Source organism: Clupea harengus, chromosome 2 (assembly GCF_900700415.2).
Source record: "Clupea harengus chromosome 2, Ch_v2.0.2, whole genome shotgun sequence".
Lineage (NCBI taxonomy): Eukaryota > Metazoa > Chordata > Actinopteri > Clupeiformes > Clupeidae > Clupea > Clupea harengus.
The window spans coordinates 16,788,059-16,807,549 of record NC_045153.1 but is presented as its reverse complement, the minus strand read 5'-3'; the positions used below and the strand labels follow the sequence as shown (position 1 = coordinate 16,807,549).

The 19,491-nt window shown below is 42.0% G+C and overlaps 1 protein-coding gene across 1 annotated transcript in view; it reads left to right on the top strand.

Annotated features, from left to right (window-relative positions):
- uxs1 (UDP-glucuronate decarboxylase 1) overlaps positions 1-19,491 on the top strand; it is a 50,313-nt gene that overhangs the window by 12,656 nt on the left and 18,166 nt on the right. Inside the window, exons 4-9 of the mRNA XM_012819727.3 lie at positions 1,823-1,866; positions 4,187-4,247; positions 6,229-6,409; positions 15,895-15,999; positions 17,665-17,724; positions 19,106-19,227. Coding sequence (XP_012675181.1) covers positions 1,823-1,866; positions 4,187-4,247; positions 6,229-6,409; positions 15,895-15,999; positions 17,665-17,724; positions 19,106-19,227 — 573 coding nt within the window. The remainder of the gene's footprint in view (positions 1-1,822; positions 1,867-4,186; positions 4,248-6,228; positions 6,410-15,894; positions 16,000-17,664; positions 17,725-19,105; positions 19,228-19,491) is intronic.

Sequence of the window (19,491 nt, the reverse complement as noted above, 5' to 3'; positions counted from 1 at the left end):
CTTACAGCAAAATGTAGTATTGAATGTATTGAAGTAAAAATGTATTGAAAAAAAAAGTATGTTACTGCTGGAGGTGGAGCTAGTTTGAACTACTTAATTTACAGTTATATATACAGGGACAACAGATTAATCTGAGGGGTTGTGAGATGATTAATGGGAGAGGAAAGATGAAAAAACAAATCGCAAATCTGAATTTGAATTCTTTCCTCTAATATGATTTTTAGTGAGGTATTGGATCACTTGAACACTTTTAGAGGGAAAATCACTATTTCGGGGAGCTGTTAATAACTCAGACATCTGAAATGTGACCCCAACTACACACAGCTTTTTGTAAGATGTCAGAAGCCAAAAAGTTTGTAAACCTCTGGTTTAATCTTTAACAAAGAATTGTGTTTCAAAAGGTTGTTATATCATCCATTGTGTAAAATCTTCATCTTAAAATAAATTAGTACCTGAAGCTGTCAAATAAATGTGGAGTGGAAGGTATAATAATTCCCTTTGAAATGTAGCGGACTGGAAGTATGAAGTTGCATAAAATGGAAATACTCAAGTCAAATATGACAAAGTACCTATGCCGTTGTCATCCTTTTTCGTTAACTTAGAGGTATGTTAAATTTTGCGTTTGTTACATAGACTGCTATTGAAACATGACCATTACGTTTCAGATGTGTCTGGTAAAATACATTATTTCTGAACCGTAAAGAAAAACTCCTAGCAGAAACCCTGATACACACATATACATACACACACACACACACACACACACACACACACACACACACACACACACACACACACACACACACACACACACACACACAAACATGCAAACACACACATGTACAGTTAGATGAAAAGCCTCATCATTGGTGATTATCAGCTCATTACCCAAGACCAAACACCTGCTTATCAATAGAGCCAAAAACTCATTAGACCCAGCCTTTACCACTATCTCTATGACCTTATGGTTGAAAGTATGTCGGAACATTCTGAGGTTTATTTGCAGGCACCTAAGGAAGGTTTGAGGGAATGCGGTGACATTTGTCTTCCTTTCCTACCACAGACATTTGATATTTCATTAACCAGTGTCAAAAAGCACCAAATGTTTGGGATGTTGTCAAGGTATCTCTGCTCAAGAGAGTGTGTTTTTTTTTTTCTCTGCTGGCCTCGTTTGACTGCGTGTCTATCAAAGATTTGGCATGTTTTGTTTATTATTTATGCCATCATATTGAGTGATTTAAGTGTTGTTGTGTTTGCCTCGTTGCAAAGCTGCTTACTTTCAGTACAGTCTAAATTGTCAGTGCGAACTGTGCTGTGCTGTGTTTCTTCTCAGCGCTTGGTGAAAGGCTCCATTCATCCTTGTGTCTTTTCTGTGCCTCTCCCTCTCAATTGCTTAATTTTTTCCTCTCTAAGCTGAGTTTTGGGAGGTTGAAAATTGTTGCAGGCTGAAGTATATGTTGTGATTTTGAATAGGTCTTTTCAGAGGAAGCCCCATGTGACTCTTCTCATGAGTCTCAAGCAGGCCCCTCTCATGTTGTTTAAATCTTCTATTCCCTGATTTCACCTTTTTTCATTTCATGTTCATTTGCACGTCGTTCTTTCTTTTTCCCTTCCGTTTGTTTTTCTCAAACACAATATTGCAGTTCGATCTGTATCCCCTCATGGTTTTCCCTCCTCAACATTTGTTCCTTGTTTGTAATGAAGTTTCTGTCCACCAGTCAGTCATTGATTCTCTCCCTTGTACGTCGCTTTGGACAAAAGCGTCTGCTAAATGACTAAATGTAAATAATGTGTTCTGTCTCTTTTCTCTTTTCTCCTGTAGGTAGTTGCACCCTTAAGAGAGAAGATCCATGATCTAGAGTTGAGGTGAGTTTGTTTGACTAGATTGATTCCTCGTTGTTCCTCTATCTCCGTTCTCTGCTCCTGTTTTTCTTCTTACCCTCGTCACATTTTGAGTGAATTTCTAGTTACACAACGAGAAATGAAGCCATTTTTGAAGTCCTGTTTTTCTTATAACGTTGCTTTTCCAATTCATTCAATGGCGGTCTTCCTTCTCTATGGCTTCAATTGAAAATTCATCACATGCCCCTAAATATTTAGAATAAACCTCACGTATCGCGAAATGCCTTTGGGGGTGACGGTTACACTTAATTGAATCTTCTGCCCTGAGGCATTGAAACCTTTGCCCTCTAAAAAGTTTCCCGTTTTCCATCCGACTAACGGTATCCGACTAACTCGCCGAAGTCTCCTCCTCCTCCGCGAACATGTCTCTCATCCACTGAGCCTTGGCTAGCGGGTCAGCAATCACATCATAATCTGGGTATGGGTAATATAATCTTTGAATTCATTGTTGTTCTCGTCCTCAATGGAACTGCTGGTACGCTGTATCAATGTCGCTCCCCTCACTCAGGTCGTCAACTATTGTCACCGTCTGAAGCGCAACTTTAGAAACCTTTTTTGCGGTCCACGAGGAGGCTGAGGCTAAAATTCTCGTAATGGATTTGGTCTCTCTGTCTGTGTGAGTGTCTCATACTCTCACTCTCTCTTTCTCTCTCTCTCTCTCTCTCTCTCTCTCTCTCTCTCTCTCTCTCTCTCTCTATGTCTCTACATGTCAGTCTGTTCAGTGAAATTGCATGTTGGGTTTTGTACTGCCCGTTGTGACCTTTCAAATGGCTGGTGAAATTGAAAAAGATGACTCCGTATTGTTAGTGTGAATCTATTGAGTGTGGAATTGGAGGGGAAACAACAGGGAAATATGGGTGCGCTTTACACCTTAGCTCCCACCTAGAGTCCTTGGCACAGCCTAGCCATGGCCTCATCTTTCATTCTTAAATGACACATTGTGATTCTGAACACCATCTCACTCTGTTTATGTCAGCGGCCATAGCATAGTGATGCCTTTGGGAAGACCAGTGCATTCTCACTGCCTTAGGAACAAATATCGTCATTGCAGCTATCAGTGTAGTGAAGACCGTGTCCCTCGTTGAGTATTTTTCAGAGAAAAAAATCTTTTCTCAAGGAGGCCTGTGTGTGTGTCCATGTATGATTGTGGTTGTGTCCATATGTGTTGCCAGCAAGTTTGTCACATTCATTGATTTCAGAAGGCTGTGCACATCTCTGCTTAAGCCTCCTGTAATGCCTGTGTGATTTAAACTCGAATTACTCCACTCGATTAATTATTGATCTGCATGCCTGATTGTTATTTTGCTAGGAATTACCCGGCTGAACATGTGCCATGGACATGGATTGTGGGGGTTGTCTTTTCATGATGCTCTGCTTGTGGCTTTGTTTTAGCCTGCTCACTCTTATGAGTTGTAAATAACTTTTCTTCTCTGCTGCCAAGATAGGTGAAAAGCACTAGAACAGATGGACCGGTGGCTGACAAATGGATTGTCAATTTAAATGTCAATTTAAAGCAGCAATACGGAGTAAACTAAAAACCTTGCAAACACCACCAACAGCCCAGTTGACATAGGGAACTACATAGGGCATATACTGGATAGCTAGTGGGGAAGACACAGGTGTTTATCTGTCATTCACATGACCATATGCTGTCAAAATAAATTTGAGGATGGTACCAAAACTAGTTGCCTATAAAACCATACCTCAAAAAGTGTAAAATTGTTGCATATTGTTACTTTAAGGGCTAGTGCATTAGCACATTGCATCAATTGCTCTTTGAGATTGAATTGCACACTGGTTAATGTAGTGTCTGCATATGTGACTGCGAACAGGCTGTCTCTCTGCCTGAAAGGTTAGTTCATTATCAAACGGCCGACTCCTGACAGACGGACTTACCGTCTGGCATCATTTATGTGTTAGCCAATCTCTCAGTGGAGGTCTAAGACCACTAGGTGACATTTTTTTGTCCAATACGCTACTGAGCTATGATTTGCTTTAGTGTTCTGTGGTAGATGGTGGAGACGATCATAAAAAAAAAAAACGAAACCATGGCATAAATAATAGAAAGCCACTCTTGCATTATTTGCTTTACCCAATGATAATAAGTCGTAAGTTGTTTTCTCACACATCAAGACGAAGGGCGAAATGAGTTTTCTTTTTGAAGCCTTTGAGGTTCTCTCCTGGACTGCACTTTTGTTTCTGGTAAGACTGAATTCTTCAAACGTGTAGAAGGTGAGCCAACAGGTATTGATTGCTCACGCTGTTCTCTCCCTTCTCCTCTCAGTTGCTTGCAGAAGTACCCCCCTGTGAAATTCCTGTCGGAGAAGGATCGCAAGAGGATTCTGGTGAGTTGTCAAAACTTCTCTCTATAATACCACTGCTACCCTCTCATGCGCGCACACACACACACACACACACACACACACACACACACACACACAACACACACACACACACACACACACACACACACACACACACACATGCACTAGGGCTATGTATTGGCAAGAAAATTATGATGTGATATGTGTCATGATACAGGGATTACGATTCAATAATATATTTCGATACTGAAAGCAAGGCGATATCCCATTTTAAAAATCTAATTTTAGGGAAACTGTCGTTGTATAAAGGAACCACCCCATTTGCATTATGGTGTTACTCTTGAGTGGAAGAGTCAAATGGCTAAAGATAGATTACAACACTGCTATCTAGCAGTCAGGGGTTAAGAACAACACCAAATGAGCCACTGTCTTCCATAAATCTTTGCATGTAAACTATATAAAAAAATATTATATATAATACAATATAAAACTATTGAAAATAGTGAAAATCGTGTATTGATATTTTTTTACACCCCTATGACCCACACACAACTATGCTACATCATACCCCTTTTCATGATTGCTGTCCAAGACATACCCATACAAAGAAACATTACAATCTTCAGCCAGGCAATCTTTTCTCTTGATTGTTTCCCCCATGATTGCTCAGTCAGGTTTAGGCCGCCAGTAATGGCAGTTTTACCTCTGGACACACCTCCCTGCTGGAAAACACTGGAGACAAATTAGCATGCGTCTTACAGCAATACCCAGCAATAATAGTTTTTTTTCATATTGTGTCCTGTCCTAGGCACAGCAACACATAGAGAGGCTTTGAAAATGGCAGAGTCCTGAAAATGCCCCCAGAGTGATTGTACCTGTTTGTGATTAAGTGGGAGGGAGTGGAGGAGGAAGGGTCACAAGGGGCAGCTCTCACTCCCCTTCACTCCTTCACGCACCACTGGGCATGAAGATGAGCGAGCATTCGCCCTCAACCTCTGTGATGTCCGGACACCAGCCATTGTAATAGAGTTATTTTTTACTGGCTGTTCTTGCTATTCGCGTCTTGAGCTGAAAATGGTGTGCATTTGCATGGCATTGTTTTTTTTTTGGGTCGGGCTGACTACTTTCACTTTAGAGTAGGCTAATGTGAACAATGAAAGTTTTCAAAGATTTTTTATTTTTCAACCTCTGTTACCTCAGGACTCCGGAGTTACATATAAGTATATTTATTAAACAACAACAACAAGCTCGTTTGGGCTAACCCACGTCCCGGCAGGTCAGAGAGAAGCTCAGGCCCTCTCTCAGAGAGAGAGGAAGCCCGGGCTCACTCCCAGACTGCAGCAGACGAGAGAGAAGCAATATTAAACGCATCACACAAGGTTTATATACCGTAAATCCTCAAATAAAGAACATGGCTTTTCTGTGTTTCTGTGTGTGTGTAACTTAGATTATTAGGTGCCACTTAGTCTGCATATGTGTAAGAGCATGTTTGGACCAGAAGTGATAAGAAGGGTCAAACTGACATCCTTACAAGACAGAAAGCAGAGTAAGATATCCTCGGATGTCAGAGACCCACCACGTGGTTATCCCTGCTGACAAATTGTTTTGGCACCAGAGAACGCTAAACTTGTATCTACCGTAAATCCTCAAATTGTGGCCGGGGCTTTTATTTACTTAGGCTGCACAGCGCACCGGCCTGTATTTGGGGCAGGCTTGTATTAGGGGCAGGCCTTTATTTCTTACTTATTATATGCTCTTACACATATGCAGACTAAGTGGCACCTAATAATCTAAGTTACACACACACAGAAACACAGAAAAGCCATGTTTCTGCTTACATAAGCGCATGATTCATACAAGGTAATTATTAATACAAGGCACTTGATTATTCATTAACAGCGTTTCAAAATGATCTCTATCAACCTCTTTAGCCCACACGCTCAGAACTTCTTCTGAACTATTCCTCAAAACTTTCCTCCCCTGTCCTTGCCCCCTCTTCTAGATCACTGGAGGGGCGGGCTTCGTGGGGTCCCACCTGACAGACAAGCTGATGATGGATGGCCACGAGGTGACTGTGGTGGATAACTTCTTCACCGGCCGCAAACGCAATGTGGAGCACTGGATTGGCCACGAGAACTTCGAGCTGATCAACCATGATGTGGTTGAGCCTCTCTACATTGAGGGTAAGGCTGTCTTTATGGCTCTGTGCCAATCTTAAGCAATTTGGTGTGCATGTTATGGTTAATAATCGGAAAGTATGCAATGATGAACAATGCAGTGCACACCAACACCAGGTGGAAATGAATGTAAATTGCACATTCGTTTTCCTGACGACCATGAAATGGCAGCACATATAAGTAATAGTAATACATATCAGCAGTAAAGCGTGAAATACATACCCTTCCATCAAATTTAAATTTGACGGGTCAGGTCAAGAGGTCATATTTTTCTTATGAATAATTGATGTGTTGCCATGTTTCTGCTTTTATGAGACGTTGGTATGAAGCTAATGGATGGGTTGGTTGATGGTCGTTTATAGATGTGTTAGGTCATGTTTTCAGGTCATGACGGCTGCTGTTGGGTGTCCCCTTTTCTACTTAATGAGGTGGTGTGATGTGGTGATAAAATCTGATCAAAGTGATCAAAATCAAAATGTACCCTTGCACGGTTTTCATGTGTTTGAGCAGTCCCTTTAGCTTTCAAAACTACCCAACCCCGCTTAGTTTTGTAGGCCTATCTCTTGGGTCCAGCACTAACTTACACCACTATATGCTGACCTCCCCTAACTCATTTGTCAAACCCCATGAAAAGGAGCCGAGAGATAAACCTTCTTCACCCGGGTGACCGAAATACACCAGGGAGTCGGTAGACTGATGACACTCAGTATTGCCAAGCTTGCAAAGAGTTGTAAAGCACCACCACTAAAGTACTGGCCAGAATCCCATTGGCTCTTGGGGCGGGGGCTGGATAGACCTGTTTGATCATGCTCTGAGCCCCTACATAGTAAGCAGTCAGAATGACTGTTTGCAATGTGTGTTTCCACAGCCATGGTTAACTAATATAGTTATTATTGAATTGAATACTGAGTACCGTAAATCCTCAAATAGTGGCCGGGGCTTTTATTTACTTAGGCTGCACAGCGCACCGGCCTGTATTTGGGGCAGGCTTTTATTTCACGGCTCTTCAGAATGTTCAAAAAAGTTCCGTTGATTTGAATGGGGCACCCCAACGTTAGCAGGTCTGTCATTTCTTGATATTCACCACTGCGAAAAGTTAATGACCTCTGTCATTGGCAATTCTAATTCACATCTTTCATATCATTCCGCAAGAAGTCCGGTCATTTAACGTAGCGCAAAGTCATTGTAACTTGAAGTCAGCAAGTAATGGGTTGCTACGCAACACCTGGAACGTTAAAGTTCTAGTAGCCTGAAGAACATATTTTTCTTAGCGGAAATCAGAAACGGCAACAAAATCATTAAAAAGAGGTATTTTGGAGGAATGTCTTCTATCGTTTAGGCAAGTAACTGTATAATAACAAATTCACCTTGTAGGCTGAAACATTTCTTTTTTTTATTGCAAACAGCCATGAAATTAGCCAACATGAGGAGAACATGTATTTATGAAATGCAAATTGTGATGTCTGCTTTGTGCCGATGGACTGATTCTGGTAGGCTACAGTAAAATATTGTAACGTGCCGGCATAGTCGCCCCATAATGCCGTGCGGCGGGCGCATACTTTCCTCTATCTATGTGATGCACTAGCGCTCAATGTTCCTTAAAAATGTTCCTTACTGTTCTCATTGCATGTCGTTGTTCTGTGTTGGGACTGAGTTTGTACAGGTGTGTGACGGTAGCACAGTCTCTTCGTGATAACTTGTACCAGGGCATAAAGCCCGTGCCATTTTGGCAATGTGTTGTGTTTAGTGTTTATTAAGAAGCCATAACAAAAAATCCACACTTCCATGATTTGTTACAGTTTTTTTTTTACCCCCGGCTTGTATTCGGGGCCCGGCCTCCTTTATTTGTCCGTATCGACCACGCCCCCGGCTACTATCTGAAGCCCGGCCTCTAATTGAATCCCGGTCTTTATTTGAGGATTTACGGTATGTATCACTGAAAGACGCATCTTGGCTTGTCTATTTCTTATCGTCTTTGTTATGTTTATTCACCACTGTGAACTGTTTTAGTCAAGCTACATCTTCATCCAGTCGCTCTCTATATAAACTGGACCGATGCTCAGTAGTTTCATCTCAACCCAAGTTTGAAGCAACCAAGTTAAAGTCTGATGGAATAATGACCGTGTTTTGAAAGAAAAGTATCTCCACCATAGAAGAGTGAAGCCCGTCGTGCAGATGCATTACCATGACACCTGTCTAGAGAGTTTTCTCCTCAAAAAGATAAAAGGGTTACCCCGAAAAGATGAAAGCTAAAACATGTGTGCCCATTTTCTTTGAGCCAGAGGAGCTTGTGTTTTTCCCACAACCTCTGATTTTTAAAGAGGCTATTGATCCGGATGTAGCCGTGTTTGAGAGAAAGTTGATATCTAAACAGACAACACCATTAAACATTCTGGAGTGATCAGTCAATCTAGTGCTTCCACCACCCCAACCAACTTCTAACAGATTGAGTTCAGATCTCTGACTGTTTGTCTAAGTGCAAAAAAATTAAAATTCCATTTCTTCACAATTCAAACTTGCAAAAGAATTGCGCAACTCCTCCATCTCCACATCAGAGATCTCCTGAGGCTGACTGACCCTCCCTTACTTGCTCCCCCCATTCATTGAGGTGATGGATGCACAGGCCTGGGTCTTTGGGTCTTCGCGTAAACTTTCGGAGATGACTGGATCTCCTCGAACAGCTTTGCTAGCGTGTTAAGATCCAGAATGTAATGCCAGGGCGGTGTTTCTACGGATTGCTCCACCCCCTTTGTACAGCAGAGACGCCGCCACACACCTCTGTTTGGCATTCTCACTGCGATTTTTACCCGCTGTTTCACCATCAAGCCATTAACCCCACCCACCATTAGCACACTACTGGACAGACAACACTAGGACTAATCCAGACTGGCAACTCTGTTTAGTAACAGCAGGCACTTTTATTCACGGAGCTCGTCTGCTCAGCATTCTCACTGCGGACACTGACTTCACATTGTGCCGGAGGGGATGTTTATCCCTGCAGGCTGCTGCCACCAAGAGGCCCGGCTCAGACGCCTTGGACAAACACTCTGCTTCAGGATCCATCCTTTAGTATGCTGTTTTTGGGGGGGGGGGGGGTTGTGTTTTTTTTTTTTCACCCACACACACTTTTTGTCCGCTGTTTCACCATCGAGCCACCATTATCATACCAACGGCTCACAACAGCAGAAACATGGCAAAACGTAAATTATTCATAAGAATAATTTGACCTCTTGACCTGATCTGTCAAATTTAAATTTGATGGACGGTTGTGTTGTTTCACCCTCTTGCATTGGTGAGGGCCAGGTTTGACTTGCTCCACTGACAGTCGTGTGTGCAGCATTTTCCAGTTTAACAGGAATCTCATGTTTCTTAGCAGACTTTCATTCATTCATGTCTGGACCCCAGGAAGAATAGTCTCCACTACGGTGTAGACTAATGGGGATCCTTAATAAACATAAACATAAACATAAACATTCCCATTGCAGAAGTTCAAAAAACATAAAGTCACAAAATTGTGTCCATGAGCACCACTCAAGGTGATTGCTAACATTTATGGAAATACAATTGGTCTTTATGTAACAAATCCATCTACAGTTGATGATGAACACCCAGCTAAACCTAATGCAGTCTAATACACCTGTCCTGCAATAAAACTTCAGTGTTTTCAGTGTTCAGTATTTGTTTAAACTAATCTAGAGAGCTGTTGAGTCAACTTTGTGTTGATTTTGTACTGCTGTTGAATTGTATTGCGTTGTACTTCTTTCTATTCACCTTTATTATTTTGACCACCCCATTTCAATCAGTGAGGCTGGGCTGAAAAGCAGAAACACCTTTGCCTTTAATTTAACAGCACCACAAACTACATCCTCCAAAATGACCATACAGTTTAACAGCACCACAAACGACATCCTCCAAAATGATCGCCTCCTTCAATACAATACTTAATCTGTTTCAACATAAACTGAACATCATAACAATCAGGAAGGGGGATTTGTTGCAGAACTGTTGTAGTAGACTGCATTCATTTTCGCTAGGTGTACCTTATAAACTGGCAACTGAGGGCCTCATTTACTAACATTGCGACCGCAGCGCAATCTGCGCCTTTGCCAACCCGCATATTTATCAAACAAGAACCTCATCTGAATGTGTCGACGCCTTACCAGCGTAATCAGCGCCTAACAGTGCCCATTAGTGTTATTTAGCGCGCAGCTAAAATAGGGAAGAAAGAGCCTGCGTGTTCCTTCCACCCATGGATGATGAGTTAAAATTAGAATTAGAGCTTTTGGTTAACGAGGTTACAGCAAACTAACCCGGGTAAATATAGAAACTCATAAATATTTCTCCATTTAGCCCTTCCGTCCACACTAAAAGTTGTGATCACTTTGAATTCAAGACAGTCTTTTATTGGTGAGCTGATTTTGGGAAATTAAACTTTTCAGCGAACATTGAGTTTCTGGGTTACTATGGTTACCCCTCAGGGTGCAGCTACATATTAATGAGTTTATGTTCACGAGTTCAAATTCACACATATTAACATGAATTAATCACACACAGGCAACTGCAAACTGTTAAGATGGTTCCCTAAGCTGGAGATAGCTAGGATAGTTAATATACAGGTTAACTGCTCCATAGCAGTTAAATAGTCTGATAGGACGCTTGAGAGGCTATAACGTCAAAATAAACATGGAAGGTGAAATGAATATGCTGCTCTCTACAATTTACGTACCGGTAGTTTAGTTAGTGTACTTCGAGTACAAGTACTTTTCCTGAATAGAGACGTGTTACTCCTACGCAGAAGGTGTGCACTGTACTCGGTGTGCTTGAACTATGAGTGAAAATACGGTTTAAACCATACAATGAGCGGCGATTCTGGGTAAGACGTGGCTGAACTTTTTCCGAACAGCTAGCTGCTGGGACAGTTTGTAATTCTATTTGTTTGTATGCCTATTAAATGATATATCAAATATAAACATTTAAAAAAAAAAATAACATTTCTGATGTTCGTATTCAAATTTCTCGCAGGCACATAGTTTTCATTTAGCAGCTGATATGTCATGCTAAAACACCTCTTGTTTCGTTACTAATACATAATTAGGCACACTTTACGCATCTCCTCCCATCTCTTTGCGACGAACACCCACTTTCCCACACCCACTTCACAGCAGCGGTAATCTGCGCTTTTACTCAGGTGCGCCTCCTTTGGAAATACGGTTTTATGTCTTTACCCGCTATTTTACACCTGAAATGGGCGCAATCCTGTTAGTAAATGAAGCCCTGAGTGTGTGTATATATAGCTGTGTATTTTGTTGTCAGTACTCACTAAGTTGTGCAGAGACGGCACTTTATTTGACGAGTGCTGAAGTACTTGAGATGCTGCAATATGTGGCATAAGAGAGTAGAAGCTTTCATCAGAGGTTCATATCTATTTTACATGCATGTTCATTACAGGCTTCAGTGTTCATTAATTCATGAAATAAGGAAATTATCATATGTTTTATTGATATTACATTAGATATGAACTTAATTTGGACACTTACAACAGGACAGTTAACGGAGCATGACAAATCACTTTCATCATATGCCACTTGTCTTTCTCCGCACTCGTTGTTCAGCTGCGAGTCCAACACTGTGATTAGATGGGACACTGATCATAATCATTGAAAATCCCAAATGACATCACGGACAGTTTTTCTATGACAGCCAATTATTCCTGTGATCTTTCCCAGAAATGTCCCCGCATGCATTGCAATGAAGACATAATGGTCTTTCTCCAGAGAGGCAGAGCACAGTCATCAGTCTGCCTGAAAATTGCAGAATGAGTGGCCTGTGATATGGTTCATTTGCAAGAGCCTCCTCTCCACACACTCCCCCCCCCCCCTACTTTACCTCTCTGTCTCATTTGAAAATGGATAGCTGTCTCAGTTTCCCCTGTTCCACCCTCGCTGTCTCTCCTCCCAAAAAGACTGCAACCAGCTTATTTTTTGGCATTTCTTTCAGCTCTGTCATATTGGACAGATAAAGGAAGGGAGGTGAAGAAAGTCAAATGCACTGGATGTTGTAGCTTCGGCAGTCAGTTTTGCCCTAACTGTGTGCTTAACTCATGAACCTAAAAATAGTCAAGAAGGAAAGGTCGTGCCTTGTTTCTCTTTCTTAACCACATTTTTTTTTTTATTTCAGGTCTTTCTGAAAATAGTCTTATATTTGTTCTGAGTTCATTAAATCACACAAGTGGAATGAATCAGCGCAGGGATCTAACTTCAGAGGTAGCGGGCTCGGGTTTCTCTTTAGTCCACTCTATTTTCTTAGTTAGAACATAAAAGGCCAATGTCCCCTTTCTTTTATGTAGCTTTCTCATCTCACATCTTGGTTTCCTCAACTTTATGCTTTTCATGATATCCTTGGGGTGAGGAGTGCTAGCACGTTGGAATGCATGTTCTTCAGTCAAATTCATACATTAAGCACTTTAAATCTATTTGGGATGAACATTCTACATTTTCCCAACTTAAAAGCGATACATTTCTGCCTACATTTAAACTCATAGATGTTATTGCCAAAACGGATGAGGTAGCATAGTTGATAGACTTGACATTGGCAGATGGACATCATCAATGGGCATTTTCAACCATTTCAACCATTTCCCTAAATGGAAATGCCTCTTCTGGGGAGATTCAAAGGGGGCAGTACCCTCCATACACCACACACAAGAGACACAACATTGTTTGACCTCTTTGCGCACTTGATGGTGATGCTGGCTTCTGTGTCATCTTGGTTATTTTTTGTCTTTATTTTAAGTGTTTTGTCAGTTTCCTGAAAATTTTATTATTTTCTTAGTTTACCGAGTTCTATGGATTGCGTGGGAATCTGTTTTTATTCTCCTCTGGCACGGTAGCTGCTATGTTAGGAGACGGTTTTATTAAAGGTGCAGTATGCTGGATTTAGTGGCATCTAGTGGTGAGGCAGCAGATTGCAACCAATTGAAAACCTCTTAATTTACGAAATATGAAGGGGAAGCTACCAGCTCTTTGTGTTTCTTTAAGGAGTTGAGTCTAACCTTGAAAATGACGGAACAAATGACTGACTAGTGAACACATCTCTGCTGTTTCATAAAAGTAATTTAAGGCAAGAAAGAGCACATACCGAGGGACAAAGAGAAGTAAACAGAGGTACTCACTCACTGAGAAAGATAGAAAGATAGTGAGGGTGAATGAGGGAGGAAGCAATCAGCAAATAGACCTTCGAAACAATGTGGTGAAATGGTCAAACAGACGGTGATCTCAGCATGGATGGCATCTTTGAGCTCAAGATATAAAGATCTCCAGCCAGGACAAGCTGGATGGAGAGGGTATTGTGTTGACAAACTGACTGACCTCAAGCAGGGTTGGAGGAGATGATCCACAGTGTTCGAACATGGTGCATTGTGAGGGGGGAGGCTTCATGAGAGATTCTTTTGTGGGGGCGCCAGATGCTCAGCAGAGCAGATTTTGGTAGGTGTAACACATTTCTACTTCCTCGGTACGAACTCAAAAAGGATTAGGTTTGATAAAATATATTGGCTAATACCTGCTGCAGAAAAGTTCATAACCTCTATCAAAGTCAGACAGGAGCGCCTGTAGGTTAGTGGAAGGCGGGGTTGGCTGGGTAGCTGTGACGCATTTGAGCTAGGAGCCAAGAAGTTCAGCCAAAAGCATGCACGGAGTGTGAGAGAGAGAGAGAGCGAGAGAGGGAGGGGGAGAGAAAGAGAAAGAGAGAGAGATAGAGATAAAGAGAGAGGGAGAATGAGGGGGAGAGGGAGGGAGGGAGAGAGAGAGAGAGGGAGGGAGAGAGAGGAAGGGAGAGAGAGAGAGAGGGGTGCTGTGGGACGGTCTGGACGAGAGGCTTAATAAGCGAGGGAGAGAGGCGGTGATGAAAGGAGCCGGGAGCAGAGCAGAAATGGTGTCAGCGACAGGTGTGAGACGCCCAGATCTGCATCACTCCTGTGCCTGCGCTGCTTCTCTCGGCAGGGATGTGGAAAGTTGGCCTTGAAGGAGGCGTCACCTGCTTTTAAGAATGAATATTTCATTGGCCTATTGCGAGCCCAGACGTGGTGTCCTTGCTGGACTGTGTGTACGCGTGTTTGTGAGACTGAAGGTAGCCTGATTTATAGTAATGAAAAGGTTTTTCTACATACTGTGATGATTGTGTGTGTGTGTGTAATATAGGAGAGGGACTGTACACAAATATTTTTAAATATTCCCTTCAGGCACACACAGCACCTCAAATATGTTTACTATTATTATTATGCACACATGTTTGCTTGACATTTATCTGTGATTAATTTGTATTGTTCATGTTATTAGTCATCCTTGATATGCTATAATAAAAATATCAAGCCAGCCACACATTTATTTATTTTATCCTGCATTTATTGATTGCCGACTGCACTAATTAGATACAGTTATTACGCACTGAACCAGCCAATCTAAAAACAATTATGCTATGCAACCTTTAGGCATAGAGCAGCCAATAGTCTTTCAACCGAAAACCTTTCAGCATCTCCCTTGTGTCAGCCACAGCGGGGTCTCTCAAAATGTGATAGTTCAACAAAATCATTAACACATTGACAAAAGTGGCAGTAGATTGCCAAGGAAACTGGGCAACAGATTTATCTGGCTTAAATTTAGGCCAGAGTTGGCCTCATTGGAGAGCGTTCCAGCCGCTCCTTTAAGCCGTGAGTTTCCTCTACATCTGTGGCGAGAGCACCCCTGACCCCAAGAGACGGGCAAGGAGGACTGCTCCAGTTTTCAACACTCCACTATGCCTGCAGGTCCTTTTCATCATCGGACTGAGCTGCGATGACCTATTCTCTCAGTTTCCCATGCTCTTATTTATGAATGTGGCTGTTTATTCATTAGTTTAGTTTCACTGTGCTCTCTCTTCCCTTTGTGGTGACTATACAGAGATTATTGACTATAGTGTTCACTCGGCGAAAGGTGAAGTGAAATAATTGGATAAAGTTGTAACTCATTGGGGATGGATGACAACTTATAGGGCAGGTCTCGAAGAAGAAATTCAGAAGAAATTGGCAGATGGTAGAGATATATAGTTTTACTGAATGCCAAACTTAAACTTTTGTATAGCTATACACTAAATTATATGACTGAACTTTTATGTTATTGGTTGAAAATGGCTGAACTCTCCAGGTACTTTTTAAAATCCTTCTGAACCTTGCAAGGCCGATGCTGACGTAGAGACACGTTCACGATAGCCCAATTTCCTCCGTCAAGTTAGCAATGCAGGAAGTCTGCGTGTTCTTCAACAAAGACAATTACATGGGCATAGAGTTGAGACCTGTACCTGTATGTCACTCCAATGAGAACGCTGCTTAAGTTCACATCTGGTTTGACATAGCTGTTTTGTAAGACACACTCTTTCTCTCTGTCTTTAAAAGTGCCTTTTGCTCTACTTCTATGTCTCTATTTCTCATTCTTCTATTTCTTTTTTGACCCTCACAGTGGACCAGATCTTTCACTTGGCCTCTCCAGCTTCTCCCCCAAACTACATGTATAACCCCATCAAAACACTGAAGACCAACACCATTGGGACCTTGAACATGTTGGGTGAGTCAACCGATTATAGTACATTGATTTCCCTTTTAGAAGGATTGAAATGGCAATTGAAGTTAAACAATTAAATAAAATTTCATTAGTATAATTAGTAAATTAGCAGGCACTTTAAATTAAATGTAACCATTGGCAGGGAATGTAAATCAAGTCATTCTTCGAATGTAAATTCAAGTTAATCAGCAAACTCTGTGAAATGTGTCCTGGCTGACTGTCTTGAGCTCTGTGGTTTGAGTGTTTAAAGTGCTACATCTACACCCCAGAACAGTGGGTCTGCATGTGATGCCTTGTTTGTATGGGTGCAAGCTGCTCTGACTAAGCACATGTTTGCTTAATTAAATCTCATCAGCTGAAATAGCTAGCTCCAGCTGTTGCTACCACTTTCGATGTTTATTTCATTTTACAAAAAAAAAACAAGTAACAACTATTAAAGAAGAGTTGCAAGCTTAATCAGTAAATGTACGACAGTAGTGTAGTAAATATGTCTACAAATATAGGAAGTAGTACAGTGCACGTAGCAGTGCTGTGGTTATGTTTGAAGGAGGAACCAGGAGAAATTATTCTATTTGTTTCCATAAGGTCTTTTCATGCCTCGTGCTTATGTGATTTCTGTGGTTGTGCCAATCTACCCATAGATCAGGCTCTGAGCTTGAGTCCTCTGTGGACAGCTGGTATAGAGAATCTTTACATGGTATTGCATCCTAATTGCATTTGCAAAATCACGGATGTGTGGTTTGCTGTGTTCCTTTGGAGGATTACTTGAAGGAGTAATACAGTGCATTTGGTCTGTCGGTGCAAAAGACGGTTCCGTGAAATATCAATATATGATGCCTGCCGTGGTTAAGGTACAGGATGTGCATTAGCTGAGAAGGAGGAACACTGGATGAATATACAATGTTCCCTCAGCGTCACTCGGTTATTGGATGCTGCTGTACAATTCCAAATGAATGATCTGACTGTGTATTTTTGGTCTATAAAAGCCAGGCTTTTTACATTTTGTCCCTTACTTCGTGTGTTGTTTAAGATTACTGTGAAATGGCACTATTTATTATTCTCATGTACCTCTCCTAACAGTGACAGCTGTCTAAGACTGTAGGTAGTAGAGTGGATGTACATGGATTGAACTTAAAAGAAGAAGGTCCAATGTCCAATGAAGTCAATGTCCTGACTAGCTCTGCCCTCTCTCTCATCACAGCACCTTTATTTTTGTCCTCTGGTGGCATCAGTTCAGACGAGCTCGCCAGGTTCTGGTAGATTATTGGACACAGGGGCTTTGTTGCACAGTGGTGTAGTGTCCAGATGTCAGATGAGATGTAACGTAGGGAGGGATGTAAAATCATGATCCATCATTTGTCCACTTTTGGCCAACAGGGCTAGCAAATCTGACCTGAATTGGATTAAGTCATGGTTCTCATCTTTGCTCCTTTCTTTCTTTTTGTTCTTGCTTTCTGCCTTTCTTTCTGTCTGCCTCCACTTCTTTCTTTCTGTATGTCTCTCTCTCTCTCCCTCTCTCTCCCTCTCTCTCTCTCTCTCTCTCTTTCTCTCTCTCTCCATCCCTCTATAGCTCTCAGAATGGTTTTTTCCTCATTAGTATGCAGTGCTCAGCCTCTCTCTCCTGGCAGAGTAAGACGGTTGATTATTCCTGTTTGCCTTGCTTCACAGGGTTGGCCAAACGCGTCGGGGCACGTCTGATCCTGGCCTCCACATCAGAGGTGTACGGAGGTGAGTATCGCCTCTGCAGGAGGCCCCTCTCTACAGGCAGTCATAGTTTGCATCATTACCCACTCCCAGTCCAAATGCACGACTTTTTAGCGTTTTTTTTTTTCTTTTCTTTTTTCTTTCTTTTTAAATCTCCCTAAACACAGAACCTATTTGACGTTTGTTGTAGTGGAATTATACTAAAAGAAATGTGTGTACCTGTGAACTCTCTGGTATCTGCATGTATGCACCGGCTTGTGTTTTTATCTGAATTGACCAGGGCCACTTACTCCAATCACCACGTTGAATCAAAATGCCGAACCTCTGCTTCTGAATGTATTAAGAGGGAACAGCATCCGCATTGAAATTCTGAGCATCAGGTTCAAATGTATCCATCAAAGCACACAAACTTGTTATTCTGGACTGTATGATTGTGCTATTTGACCACTGTGCTCTTACCCTGCCATTTCGTGTGTACTGTCTGCTGTAGAGTCAGATAAGGAGAGAATCACACATCATCCCCTATATAAACAGAAACTTGGTGTGAGGAGAGATAGGAACAGTTCAGGATATATAGGAACAGTTCATTTCTATGTAGTGTGTGTGTGTGTGGTGTGTTGTGTGATTTGCGGTGTCTGTGGTGTGTTGTGGGTGTCTGTGGTGTGTTGTGTGTGTGTGTGAGGTGTGACTTGTGTTGTGTGATTTGTGGTGTGTGTGTTCAGTGTATTGTGTGATTTGTGGTGTGGTGTTTGGTGTGGTGTGTTGTGTGTGGTGTGTTGCTCTTGGTGCAGTCTCACCTCCTAAGTTTAACCTGAGACATGTCATGCTTCTAGCCTTATTTTCTGTAGTCTGAGATGTTTCCTGAAATACAAAAAATAATATAATCTTGGCAAAACATTGTCATTCCACAATGATGCATCCAGCTACTGTTCTAAGTTCTGCAGTATATCTGCCCACCCATGAGTCTTTCAGCTTATGCAGGGAGCATTACCAAAGCAGGGGGCTTATGGAAGCCAGTGCCGCCTACCCATAACTTATACTTAACCCTGCTCCTATGTGATAGGAAGTCATTGAGCTCAGGTCTATGTGTTACGCATTAGCTTGGCCAGTAGGAGTGGCAGGTCAACATACCTTGAGTCATGGCGTTTATATAGTCACAGGTAAAGGGATCCTCTGGACTCTAGCTGGGCTTGACAGGCATGCATCTGCAGTCATTATATTGAACTCTGCTACGGTACAGTACAGTACAGTACAGTAGAAACAGAATGAGAGCATTTCTTGGTGCCTCTTGGGAAAGGGAGTGGGTGGCTCTTACCTGAAATTCAGCCAGTAAGACATGTGTAATAAGATCTCTCTCTCTCTCTCTCTCTCTCTCTCTCTCTCCCCTTCTCCCTCCCTCCCTCAGACCCAGAAGTCCACCCTCAGAATGAGGAATACTGGGGTCACGTAAACCCCATTGGTCCGCGGGCGTGCTATGACGAGGGCAAGCGTGTAGCTGAGACCATGTGCTATGCCTACATGAAGCAGGTGAGACCTCCAAGGCCCTCTGTGGAACAAGAGAGACCAGTAGCTAACAAAGACATGTTCCAGATCTCTGGGAAGTAAAATAGACTCTTGTTTGCATTTCAATTAAAAAAATTGTTTTGCTTTATACATTCATAATATTGGTGCCCCCACAATCATTTCAAACCACATCAATGACCTTGGTTCACCCATTGAACACCATTGCAGAGATATGAAGGGTAAAGACTCCCATCAAAAGCTATAATTGCTATGGCCAGCATGTGCAAT